Source organism: Catharus ustulatus, chromosome 1, assembly GCF_009819885.2.
Source record: "Catharus ustulatus isolate bCatUst1 chromosome 1, bCatUst1.pri.v2, whole genome shotgun sequence".
Lineage (NCBI taxonomy): Eukaryota > Metazoa > Chordata > Aves > Passeriformes > Turdidae > Catharus > Catharus ustulatus.
This window is the reverse complement of record NC_046221.1, coordinates 17,681,576-17,695,720: the sequence shown is the minus strand read 5'-3', so window position 1 is coordinate 17,695,720 and position 14,145 is coordinate 17,681,576. Positions and strand designations below refer to the sequence as shown.

General features: G+C 39.0%; 1 protein-coding gene across 4 annotated transcripts in view; it reads right to left on the bottom strand.

Moving 5' to 3' along the window:
• Positions 1–504: 504 nt before the first annotated feature.
• PRTFDC1 (phosphoribosyl transferase domain containing 1) overlaps positions 505–14,145 on the bottom strand; it is a 44,111-nt gene continuing 30,470 nt past the window's right edge. Inside the window, exons 5-9 of one of the 4 annotated variants that reach the window (XM_033077388.2) lie at positions 6,586–6,603; positions 5,075–5,157; positions 4,615–4,661; positions 2,405–2,481; positions 505–1,785 (exon numbers count right to left, since the gene is read on the bottom strand). In XM_033077388.2, the coding sequence (XP_032933279.1) occupies positions 1,738–1,785; positions 2,405–2,481; positions 4,615–4,661; positions 5,075–5,157; positions 6,586–6,603 (273 nt within the window). In that variant the 3' untranslated portion in view covers positions 505–1,737. Of the gene's footprint in view, positions 1,786–2,404; positions 2,482–4,255; positions 4,296–4,614; positions 4,662–5,074; positions 5,158–6,585; positions 6,604–14,145 lie in introns of those variants that run through there. The other 3 variants (XM_033077407.1, XM_033077416.1, XM_033077397.2) reach the window with 3 other exon arrangements.

The window sequence follows — 14,145 nt, the reverse complement described above, 5'->3', positions numbered from 1 at the left end:
GCTGATAATTGCAGCAAGGTGAATTGGACTGTAATTTTTTAAGAGAGGTAAAAAAAGAAATAACCAAATTGATGTCTTGGACTAAGCCTAAGTCTAATCATGTCACTCTATACTAAATCTATAGCAGTCAGAAGCATTAAGAAAAACTTTACCACTCTCATCTAACAAAAAGGGATGACATTCTTCAGCAGCTTCTTCCAGGGTCTGCAAGAGTATGCATTATTCTCTAAAACAGAAGATATGTACTCTGAGGGAAAGCTTTTCAACAAAAATACAAGTTAAAGGAACAGAGATGAGCTAAGACATTTCTCTAGCAATCACCATAATTCTTTGATCTTTTTCACTCCCTTAACATCACGTATTTTATCCAAATAACAATAGCTTATCAGATACAGAATACATACATATGGTATGTTTATATTACCAGGTAAATGCATATTTTTTAAACCTTTTATGGGATGTGCAATATAAGCAGGAAAACAAACAACTGTGCAATGTAACAAGTATGCTTAATGTTTCTTTATTAATTTATAGGAATCTGCAGCTAGTAACAATCTGCCTCTCACAGTTCAGAGCAAAGCAACTGATACACAGCTCCACATTTTGCATTGGTTTCCCTTGGCAAGTTGTTAAGAACACGAATGTTCAATGCAGAATTAAACTTTTCACACCTAATACAGTATGTAAAATTCACAAACTTCGTCAAACACGATCTATAAAGGAAGGAGTCTAAGTCTACAGCACTCATACATTAACCGGTTTTCTGTGTTGTCCTAAACATTTTTTTTCTTTTTTTTTTCTATACAAGTCTTCTTCAGCATTGTCAGATCTGTATTCTTGAAGATGACAGATGGCCACAAAAAGTCTCTACTTTGACACGTTAAAAAATCAATCATAACTGAGCAATTGTCTGAATAAAATTAAACTTTTATGCTTAACAAGGTTCAGTTAAGAGTATAAGCTCAGGAGAACACTCTTAATTTTTATACTTGCTTGTGTCCTGGAGAAGAAATGGGATACTATGCAGAAATTCAAATCTGCCTGGCACTGGTTTGTCTTGATTAAAATTCAGCATATTAAAGAGGTCAGATCTATGGCTACGTGACATACCAGAACCATGATATCTTCCAATTTTGGATCAACAGTGTCTTGCAAAGGTTCATTTTGACCTGCATTGTAATTCAGCACATTCTGAGACTAAAACTTTGTTTGGAAGAGTGGGTAATGGGCTGCAACAGAACATAGAACTTCAGCTGAAACTTCTGAATTGTGGAATTAAACCAGAATAATGCTTTCAATTTGGTAGCAGCATATCTGACCAAGACTAAAGGCATGATGAAGTCAGTAAAATCTTGTAAAATAATCCTCATGCACAGAATGGCACTTTTGAACTATCTGGTGCAACACAGTGAAGTACATGAATGGCATGTAGAAGAACTGAGCAAAGAAAAGCTGCGTTTACAATGAGACCCAAGGCAGACAAATTATTAGTCAAAAGGCATCTTAGGAGGTAATTTTAATACTTAATAAAGGCACTAACTGTAGAAGTCCTATGCTTCACATTTTAGATAAGAGCTCTCACTTCTGTAAATATTCATCAGCATCTCTAGAGTAAACCCCTTATTATACTGAGTTGAAAGACATACAAGTCAGGTGAATCAATTTTCTGGGAGATGCTTGAGGGAGTGTAGTCAAATTTCTGCTTCACAGAAATATTCAGGTGTGGATGTTACTGCTTCAGACTCTGTATTTTGTTTTGCCATGATCATTGATAACACATATGTGCTGAAAAAAACAGAACAGATTGCAAAAGTATGGTTGAGTACATTATTAATAATTAATTAATTGTTCAGAAATACTTAGACTTGGCCAACCTAATGATCTTATGATTACTCTTTCCTTTCCAGACATCTGGAAGTACATTCTGATTTCACTTTCTAGCTACAGCAAGTTTTCCCACTTGGAATTCCCAGCTGTGTGGTGCACCCTGGGAGTACCACAAGAAACAAAGGAAAGGTTTGCACCTTTTTTCCATCTTCACTTCTATGAGAAAAGGGACAGGAAATACAGCATTCAGACAACCTGTCTGACCCGTGTGTGTTTCACTTTTGCTGCTGTCTCTGCACATACTGGCAGTGGTGGACCTGGGAAGCCCTAGGCTCACAGAAGATGGAAATTTAGGGAACTCTGAGGGAGTTCACAGTGCTGAGCACAGGCTTCTTTGGTTTATTTGAGGTTTTGCAGGGAGTTTTGCACTCACTGAAAGGATCCCAAATCCCAGCCATGTCAGACATACGTCCACAGGGCCCCAAGGAGGAGACAAATTATGGGATATTTATGGGAATAAATATGGAAAAAAACAGACCAGTGACTTTTAAAACTATTTTTTAAATAAGAAACTTACGTTTAGATCTCTGAAGTGCTCATTGTAGTCTAAGGCATAACCTACCACAAATAAATCTGGAATTTCAAATCCGTAATCTGTATTGAGACAAATAACAAACACCATCAATACAAGATCAGTGGCAGTGGTAAGTCCTTGAATTCATGTGTGGTTCTCAACAAGCAAACTCTACTTACATGAAGTCAGCTGGGGCTATGTTACTTTTGAACTTGTGAGAGGGATGTGAATAGGGAGAGGAGAGGAGAGGAGAGGAGAGGAGAGGAGAGGAGAGGAGAGGAGAGGAGAGGAGAGGAGAGGAGAGGAGAGGAGAGGAGAGGAGAGGAGAGGAGAGGAGAGGAGAGGAGAGGAGAGGAGAGGAGAGGAGAGGAGAGGAGAGGAGAGGAGAGGAGAGGAGAGGAGAGGAGAGGAGAGGAGAGGAGAGGAGAGGAGAGGAGAGGAGAGGAGAGGAGAGGAGAGGAGAGGAGAGGAGAGGAGAGGAGAGGAGAGGAGAGATAATTTTGTACACTTGAACATTGTGGAAGGAAGCCAAAATCAGAGCTGGAATATTCTGCTTGCGTTTGGAAGCTCCATTGGTATACATGTGTGATGATCACTGTCCCGTATCACAGTAATGATGGAAAAATGCAGAATATTAAATCAGATGTTACTTTGAGAGATCTATATATTTTCTGCTAAATACAGCAAAATCTATCTCATATTTTATGCTACCAAAACATGTCAAATGGTTCTTAAAGCCTCAACCTTATGAAGATTCAAGCACGTGCTTAACGAAATAAATACATGCAGTGCACCTCAATTATACAACTCACACCTTGAAGCTAAGCACACACATGCATCTTTTTGAGTGTGAAGGTCTGTGCAATATCAGCATTACATAAAACAAGTTAGACTCTAAGTTGTTCTCTAAATAATGAGAGGAAAACCCAATCTTAGAGATAAATAGGTTCACATTAAAAATTCTACAGGTATTCAGGTAAGGAATTTATTCCGTTGTTTAAGATTGGGGGTTATATGTGCTTTGGAATTGTAAATTTAGGTAAGTGAGGAAATGATACTATTGTCAGTGATTTACAAAAGAGATCTCTGATGCTTCATAGAATTCATCACACTATGAATAAACAAGGATAAAATTTGTTTCATTTAAAAGTTAATACATAAAAATATAAAGCTACCCTTTCTGAAGTAATTTTATTGCCTCTTTTACATGTTTCACATTAGTGAATCCAGTCAAATATATGCCTTAATTTACTGAATTCAATTCTAAATGTTAAAAATAGCACCCTATGTATAAAAAGTTGTACAACAAAATGTTCGGATCATAGTTAAGATAACAAGGCTAAAACTCCAGGGCCATGCCCAACATCTAAGTAATTTCTGCTTCATAAATTTTCCCTCTCTCTCACAACCCAAATAAAAACCCTTCATGTTGCCTCCTGGTACTCACCTGCCTACTCTCCTTCTACCCTCCTCCCCAGCTCAACTGACCAGAGACTTCTTCAGTAGCAAATACTGGTTGATCTCTTCTAGATGGATCTATTATTTTCACATTTAGCCACATACCTGTTATTACATCATTTATTCTAAATAAGTCTAAAACGACAATTGCTTGGTATAGCTCCATTTACAGCTTCATCATAACACAGTATAAGGACCAATAATTTAGAGAGAAGTGGTGCTGGTGTGGTGCAAACTGAGCAGCAGGAGAAAGTTTAAAAAGCCCAATTTATCTTCTGCTTTTTAGGGGGTGGGATTTAATTATAATATCAGTGCTTTCCCTTTGGACAATAATACTTAAAAAAATAGAAGTGTTTTTCTGAATAAAAAATGTAAAACTTGTTAATACTTAGTCACCATAAAACACCTTTCATGCTCAGATGGAATCCTGTAGCTCCTCCAGAGATGCAATAAGGAAGGAAAAAGAAGAAATGGATATTCTCTTCGATACTGTTTGTCAGAGACAGAAGATAAAACACTTGCCTTTCATTGATAAAATTAAACCCTTTCAAAATTTCCCAATAAAGCTAGTATTCTGCAGAAAACCTAAGCAGGGTAGGCTTTCCAAATGACAATTACACAAATCCTTCCATTGCATCCCATAGACCCATTGACAATTGGTATTTTACAATTCTTCTAGCATAGAATGTTATGAAAGGCAAGTGACAGAGTTGTGGTAACTTCTACTCTCAAGTAGAGATTTTCAGAACACTTACAATCTGGTCTGTACCCATCAGGCCGAGATGTTCTTTTCACCAACAAACTGTAATTAAAAATAAAATATGCCGCATTTAAATCTAGATATGTGACTGAATAACACACATAAAAACTAATCCCTTTATCAAAAATCATCTGAGCTATGTGACTCCCTGTTCTTGTTCTGTTTCTCTTCCTGACAACATCCTGACTGCAGGGAAGAGCTGGGTGTATTCCCCTTCCAAGTCCATCAGTGCCAGTCTTGAAATGGCTGGAGGGTCATTGCGGAGGCAGAACAATACAAAAGCATTTCCTCTCCTTTCCTTCACCCTCCCCTTAGTGACTCAGGCAGCTCCTCTGCACAGCTCTCCTTCATACTGTAGCATCAAATTAAAGCAGGATCTCTGAATGGGAATCAAATCTGGAAAATATGTTGGACTAGACTAATTAATTGTTAAGTTTTGTGTTCATTTTACTCACCTTGCCACTTTAATCATTTTTGGCTTGTATTTTTCTATATTGTTAAGCAGAACCTTCATGGTCCTTCCAGTTCCAACAATATCCTTATAAAACAAGAAAAATTAAGTAAGTAAAACACAAAGGAAAGCTAAAAGGAGGAAATCTGGACAATGACCACAAAGTTCCACATTCTTATTTTGTGGAAATGATTTATTTTTCCAGTGCATTGTAAACCACATCCAAAAAGGTTATAATTGAGCTTACACTCTTTGAAGCAAGCACTTTCTATTCATAAAATTATCAGTTCAAGGACTGCCTACTTCCTTTTGAAAACAGCTATGTTGCAAGTACTAGGGATGTAACTTGGGACTGGAGATGACTCTTACTGGTCACTGCAAGGATGCAGGGATTAGACTTTTCATATTATGCTTGAGATCACAGTATGTCTTCATGTCTCCATATCGGGACTAAATCTGCTCTATTTGTTGTTTTATTAGCACAGTACAACTGTGATTTCTCCAGAGCTACCATATCCAACATCATCTCAATGAGATCAGTAGGTACCTGGCTAGAAAACTGACCATGGAGAGCAGCTGTTGATCCTGAACTCTGGGAGTGGATTAGCAACACCTTGTCTCTGCCCTCCAGCTATTTAATAGCATTAACAAAATTTGCTGTGGACATTTTTAATTTCTGTTAAACCAGCTGGAATCAGTAAACATGGAACTCTTAGCAGCTATTCAGGTAACCAGCCATCTCTGTGGCTGGTTACTTTTTTTCCATCCTTTGCTAAGGGATGAAATTTCAACAGTATACAGTTCATTACACTGACCAGCTTACTTCCTGCACAAACAGACTGGTTCTGAAATGCCAGGCAGATCCTAATGTGCTCTCTAGCTGTCCCAGTTGCTTATTCAACATTTTCAAAGAGAATGACCTATATTAATTATATGAGAATTTGGAGCACCAGTGAGGTGACATGTTCTTTCCCTCTACAACTGAACACTGCTGACTTACATCAGCAACAGCTCTGTGATGGGCTGTGCCCCAGGGACACTGCTGAGTGGAGAGCTGGATGCAGGAGTTGGGGGCTTGAGGAAATGACTGAGACTCCCAACCAGACTGTGAACAACCCTGGGGCTGTAAAGCATAAGCAGGGCCGTTATTTCAAAGTCATGCACCTCAGAAATGCAGGGCATCACTGCAGTTGATTCACTGTCCTCAAAGGAACAAAACAACTTGAAGAACAGGAGTTGATGAAACCACATAAAGAACAAATCAAATGAGGCAGAAACAAAGACTTCTGGGTATCACATGGCAGAGCACAAGTTAGAGTGACAGCAATGTAGTTTGATCTGTCATATAACTGCAAAAAGACTGAGAGGCCATCAAGCAAATCAACCCCTCTCCCTCTTCACCACCTCCCAGTGAAAGAAGTGCAAACACAGACAGGATTTAGAAACTCAACAGCCAATCATGATTTGGCTGTGTGTCTTTATCTAAGTACAATATGACATAAGCACCCAGCTTACCTCCACAATTAGAACATTCTGGAAGAAACAAACAAAAAGGAATACAATTACATAACATTCACATAGTAAAAGAAACAAATGTTTAAAAAAAGGAAATGAAGATAGGTCCATGTGCATATGCACAACACAGTAGGAGACAAGGAGTTTCCTGTTTCATTTTTGTGCCCTGAAAAAGAGCCAGCCATAAGAGCAAGCCCTACAGTCAGGGACCAACTTAATTCAGCTCTGTCTAGATTATCCTCTTTGTCCAAGAACGGATGTAGCTTTGGAAAATAAAATTAGATGGAAGAAATCCAAATAGGATGAGCTTTGCTTCATTCTAGTGTCTCTAGCTGTGTACTGCAGTGTACCCTATGGTTCACTAAAATATTAGAATGAGAATACAGCAATAATATTGTTTCTCTGAAATAAATGCTCTTCCTCCCTCCACCCACAACCCGGCAACTTCACAGTAAAGGATTAGAGGCCAAGTTGTAACACCCACTCTCATACTGCAAAACACCCTCTTTCTCTTCAAATACTGCTGCTGAAATCAGTATTATCTGAAGAGGAGTAGCCTAGCTAAGAGCAGTGATGTCAAGCTTTATGACAGTATCATCATCCAGGCTGAATCTTTTTGCTGAAATGTTTCATCACTGTTCCAAGAAATACAATGTCTAAGGAGACTTCAGTTCTTCTACTAAAAGCAATAATAAGATGTAATGTCCTTATAAGAAGAAATAAAAATCTATTTATTAGTAGGCATGATCATATGCACGGTCAAAAGAAGGGACTCTTGCAATCTTGCCTTAAGATCAACTTTCTGAAGTGAAACCTGCAGTAGCAAGAGGAAAGTTATTTCACAAATACCTTTATCTATGTATCAATGTATACACCTTACATGGATGTGCATGCTGTGTGTCCTGCAAAACCTCAAGACCACATAGTTTCGTATCCATGCAGTATCCACCAGCCTAGGTTACATTCCACTTCCTTTCTATCCAGCTTGTTTGCTTTGCTACATACGTAACATGGAGACTGTTTAACTTCCTTTTCCATAAAAGAAACCCAATGTTGAGAGTTGTAACAGAGACTCAAACACATGGAGGAGTGTGTGAAAGGAGCATGCTCACAAGCAGCACACTTTTAACAGCTTAACTGATACGTAAATAATTTTTAATTTTCAAACCAGAAATTATTAATATAGATTATCCATATTTATATTCATACTGCAGCTCTTCCTAACACTGACAGTGCTTGGTAGGGAGACATGGCATACTTCATGCATTAAGCACTGCAGAAACATGCAGAAATACCACACACTATATTATACCTGGAAGCTTCTGAAATGGCAAAACACTTGGTAAAGGCGTGGAGGAAACTCCTGGTACCAGTTGAGCAAATGTCAGCAGTGGAGCTACCACTCAAGAAAGCCACTAATTTAGACTGAGCTCTGGTGGAATGTATATTAATCTTGGAGGGAGGCTCCTTTTTGGTGTTTTCATAACAGGTTTCACTGGTGGTTATCCTGCTTGGCACTCCTGACTTTCAACCTCTCAGCTGCTGACACAAACAACTTTGGATCTCAAACACCTAGTCCTGTGAAGGCAAAAAGTTAAAGGCCTCTTAACAACAAAAGTCTGAAGACACCCTGCCTCCAGAAACTTCTCCCTTCAAGAATGAATGGAAATATGTCAGTTGATAAGATGAACAGCCAAACCCATGTTCAGGAGGAGCTTATGACAGGTGTGTGGGAACACATTTTTTTGAGGAAAACCATTTGGATCCAAAACCAATTTGGTTCTCATCTGGTTTCCTGTATGGAGTCATAAGTGGGAAACACACTTCTGAGGAATAGCTCAGGACACCTGGGTCTGAGGCATTAGGAAATTACATGATTCAGTCAGTGGAAACCTGAAGATAATACACAGGAGTAATGGCTTAACCACCCCAAGAACTTGTGCAGCTGGTGATATACATAAATATTGGTGTGTTTATACACGTTACATACACACACACACATACACACACACATATATATATATACATATATATATGATACAGGGAGAGAGGAAAAGAGTTGACAAGGAAAGAGCCTCACCAGAACCAAAGATGGAAAGGAACTCTTTTAGAAGCAGGCCCAGTGAGTACAATGATCAAACACAGCCCACGGATCTCAAGGCAGGTCCACAGTGTTGAGACAGGTTCAACAAAGACAGTGAATGAGTCAGAGCCTGGGTCAATGTTTCCAGTAATGTACAGGTTGGCTCTAGCTGAGCTGAAGGTCGGTACCCACACAGCACAGATCAGGCATGGACTACAAGCCCAGGGCTGAGCTGGTCTCCTGTGCCCACAGGTGTGAGTAGAGACCAAGGGACACAGGTCATGGCCATTAGCATCTATTAGTGCATCTCTTAGTGGACTGTGACAGATTCAAAGAAAAGCAAAGTCCGGGACATTTCATTGACAGACAAATAAGCTTCGTTGCTACCATAGCTGCTTCAGCTGTTCTGACAAGATCAGCAGTAGGGATTCTCTTGCTTGTTCACATGTGGAAATCACAAAGTTGGGCAGAATGAGGGGACAGCAGCCTCACTGGCCATGAAATTTGGATTAACCAATAGGGAGGAGTAGACCTTACTATTTAACTTGTCAGGAAAAAAAAATCATAGACATTAATAGAAAATGAAAGATCATCTTCTGCTGGGTTGCAGCAGAAATTTTAAACTATCCTTCACAGATATTTGAATTACCTCTTCTAGAACATGATGAGTACTCCAGAACTCCCCAGGGAATGTGTCTCAATACTTTATTATCTAAGAACAAAAATACATTTAGAAAACTTCTATTGATATTTGGCCTGAATTGTTTTGAGGAGACCATGGAAAAAGCATTATTTTCTTCTCTTTTTTCTTCTATATTTGAAAGACATATTTCCCCAGTTTTCTCTTCTTCAGATTAAATAACCTCTATTTATTCAACGTCTTCTCACAAGTTTTATTTCCAGCTTTCTGATCACTCTTTTGTTCTCTTCTGGAATCAGTCCAGTTGGTCAGAATCCTTCTCCAGTTGTGTTGTTCCAAACCAGAAAGAAGTATTTTCCAGTCTCAAGAAGAATAAAAAAACCACTTTGTATGCTTTATAAATAATTCTCCTTTCTATGTATCCCAGTACAACAGTTACATCCTTTATAAAACTATACTGGTGTTTCATGTGCAACTTGTGATCCACCTATTGTCTCCAAGACTGTTGCTGAGTCAGTCCTCCCTCACTTGCATTTATGCAAAAGATTACTTCTGTATAAACAAAGAAGTTGGTATTCATCTTTATTGTCATTACATGCCATTCTTTGAACCAAATTCTTAAAATAATTTCTTAAGATCATAATATCTTGTAGTATTTTTCCAGGTAGTATGAGACCATTAAATGCTAATTCCATCTTTTCAATCATGAATTAAATATTGTATAGTCCCTGGAGAGCATGCCTTAATGCATGTCGTCTGACAGTGAAGCATAATTAACTGTTTCTGGAGAACGGCTTTCCAACCAGTTACACATCTGTCTAACAAATTTAATCTTGTCTGTGTTTCCTTATCACAAATGACTCATATGAAGGAAAGAAGATTAACATGAATCCAGGCACGCCTGAAAGGTTTGTCTGGCTACAGGAGTGATAGTCACCTGCACATGACTTCAGCTGAAGTGCAAGATCTCATATTTATTGACTAACTTGAGAAGGAAGGATTTTGGTAGATGCTGTCTCATCCAGAGAGTCAAAGAGTGCAACTGTTGCAAATCATATTCATTGCCGAAGTTCCTATAAGATGTCTAGGCCAGAAAACACAGATGCTCTTTTGTATTATGCCCATTCTCATTATTTTGAAAACATTGATGAGGATTTTCTGTACTATGGAGAAATCACGTATATAAGGCCTTTGCAGTGGAAAAGCCACTATAAAATACTTAGATATGAAAACATTTTGTAACTATAATTAAGCAGGCATCCTAACTGTTCAGAGTGATACTTTAATCTCTGTTATCATGCAGGATTACTGTGTTTAAGGTCTCCACACTTTTCAGTCATTAACTGCTGCTTAAGGCTGAAGGCATTCAGAGTGGTTTGCCATCCTCTGGTACACAAATTCTCTCCCACAAAATACTGTGCTGGGAAACTGACTGTAGTGCTGCCCACGCCCTTCTACTGCTGAAGCAGTCTACAGACAGAAGATTTCAGAAAAGGAATGGAATAGCAGAGTAGTAGAGGGACAAACTACAAATTGCCAAGAAATGTTTGATATACAGTATCCCAGACTAGACAGCAGTGATGTCTAACTAAAACTGGTTGAAATAGATTAGCTTATCCTTGATCAGATGGATAGCAGACGATGAAAGAATGCAATGGATACAACAAAGTAATACATTATCAGTAATGTAACCATCATCCTAAAGGCACAGCTGGCTCCGCCCAGCATCTCTTGGGAAAGGTCAGTTAGGTGGAAGACCTTATTCAGCTTCACTGTGAAATCCTCCTGTGAGCTGGCGCACAGGAGACTGCTGAAACTCATCAGCTTGTGGTGCTGCAGCTGTAACTGATGGCTGGACAAATAGGAAGCTAAGAGACACTGAAGAAAAGATCTTTTCTCAAGTATGTGCGTTTGAAGCTCCTGTACCACATAGATCAAGAATGTTTTGTCCTTTCAGATATATTTGAGGCAATTACAAAGAAGAAAACCACATGAAAAGAAAAGTAATCCAGCCTTCTGGATTCTGTCTACTTTAGAAACTCAGAGAACAGGATACAAGAATATTTACTGACATGTTGACTAGACTAAAGATGGCTTAATTTCTGAGTAGAGCCATCTTCACCAATACAATCTCTGAAGTACATCCAGAAATCTAATAATGGTGCTAATATATCTTAGAGTGAGACAGAATAGAGTCAGTTTTTAAAAATATGTCCTGGAAAGATTTCATACATAGTCCAAATAAAAAGGGATGCTGGCTTCAGAGAATGAAACAGCTTCCTATTGAGTCATTGCAAAAGAATCATCATTGCAAAAGAATCAGCTTCCATTACTGATGGGTCAGAGGGATGGCTGGGAGCTCATAGATTTGGATGCCTGCGATTCATTCTGTGTTTCCACCGTTTTTTACCAGGTAGCTGGCAGAAGGTAGGTTGATGCAACATAGAGTCAAAGAATACCTCAAGTTGGAAGGGACTCATAAGGACCATCAAGTCCAACTCCCTGCTCTTTGCAGGACTACCTAAAACTAAACCAAACTAAACCATATGACATTGATCAGGCGCTTCTTGGAACTCTGACAGGCTTCAGACCCTGACCAGTTCCCTGGGGAGCCTGTTCTAGTGACCTGACCATAGTTTCATCAAAGAACCTTCCAACTGTCCAACCTGAACTTCACCTGATATGGCTTCTTTCCATTTCCTCCTGTCCTGTTGTTGGTCACTAAAGAGCTGTGTGCACAGCCCATCTTGAGGAAGTTGTAGGCTGTGATGACGGTTCCCCTCAGCCTTCACTTCCCTGGGCTGGACAACCCAATTGACTTCAGCTGCTCGTCAGAAGTCTTGCCCTTGAGTCCTTGCACCAACTTGGCTGTCCTGGACAGACTCTGATAGTCAGAAGTCCTTCTTCCATTGTGGCACACTTAGCACTTGAGGTGAGGCTGCCCCAGAGCAGAGCAGAGCAGAGCAGAGCAGAGCAGAGCAGAGCAGAGCAGAACAATCCCCTCCCTTGCCCAGCTGGTGATGCTGTGTCTGTTGCCTCCCAGGACAGGGTTGGCCCTCCTGGCTGCCAGGACACTGATGGTTCATGTTCAACTTGCCATGGACCAGCACTACCAGGTCCCTTTACACGGCACAGCTCTCCAGCCTCTCATTCCCCAGTCTATATGTATAACAGACTAACCTGTCCCAGGTGGAGAATCTTGGTTTCTTTCACATGACTGGCAACTGTCCAGCTCTCCAGCCTATGCAGATTTCTCTGTAAGGTCCCTCTACCTTTGCGGGAGTCCACAGGCCCTCCTGTTTTAGCATCATTGGCAAATTTTCTTAATGTACATTTGATTTATGAGTCCAGATCTTTTATAAAAACATGAAAGAGCAGTGGCCCTAAAATTGTCCTCTGATTTTGAATGCAAAGGGTGAAGTTTAAAATTGCCCAGTTTTCAGTGATCAGGGCACACACAACTTGCAACGCTGTACATGAACATTGGAACTGAGCAGAAACAATATTTGTGGTGTGAGCTGGATCTCCACAAAAATAAAATTTGTGCTTCTGTATTCATTTCTAGACAGTAGTAAAAATGGCCCATAGCAGCACGTCTTGGATCATCTGGAAAAAGGAGGTTTTTGACAATACTAGAACTACGTAAAACAAAGAAATAATTGCTAATCCCCAGGTAACATGTGAATTTGTCTCTCATGCTAAAGAAAATTCTCTGTGAACGTTAATTTTTTAAAATAATGAACAGAAAACATGCAAAAACTGAAAATCTGTAATTTACTGCTTTTTTAAGCCACACACATTTACACACTGCAAGAAACCATGTTGTTTTCACAGTACACTTAAAAAAAATCCTGACTTATAATAGATGAAAACTACTGCGGCACTGAGTCAATACATTTCTATTGTTTACCTTCCCACAGGTCAGTAACAAATGGAACAATGTCAGCTAACAAGACCAAGCAGAGTAATGAGAGCATGTCTGCCTCCTGCCTAACAGTAGTAAGTGCTATGGAAATTATTTTTCATCTTCCTGGAAAAGAATAACAATTTTTTTTCTAGACTTGGATTTTATATTCTGTTTGGAAGACTGTTTTCAAAGGAAAATTGCTATGAAATAGTAGTACTTTGAAGTTAGCATTGAATAAGACTTTAAAGAAAATTGTATCTATGAATTAATATAAAATGTGAAATTTTAACAAGGTAAAAATTCTAAGTTGCACATTTAGAAAGGGGGAGTATTTCCCTGAAAACAGAAACTATACTATAATAATCAAATAAACAACTGCATTTAATGCAACAGTACAGCTAAGAGGACAAACTCAGCCCTCACATGTATAGCAAGAAAATCAGGTAGGTATGTAAAGGGTATTTTCTCCTTAAATGTTTCAGTATAAAATCAACAGAATAGCACACACCCTTTTCCCCCCCACCTTTAGTAGAAAGAAAATAACAGAAATAACTTAAAACTGAGAAAAAAAATTATTTGAGAACTGAAAAAAAGACCTTAGAGTGAAGTAAGGTTTGTAGCAGGAAGTAATAGCTTTTATTTAATTAACAGCTCATTTCCCAGTGGGGGAACATTTTTCACAAAAGAACTTTGACCTTTCAGCCCACAGCCTCAGAGAGACCACAAAATACCTTCAACAGCTGAGCCTGGGAACAAAAATTCAGAACTGCTGTATGCACTCGAAATCATGGCCTGAATAAAATAGTGGCTTTACAACACATTATAATCCTCCACTGCAGCTGCCCTTCAACTCATTTATCAGTGTTCCACAGCTGATAATTTCCTCTCTTATTTTAGCTCAGAGGAATTCTTAACATTTTTATCTGTCCC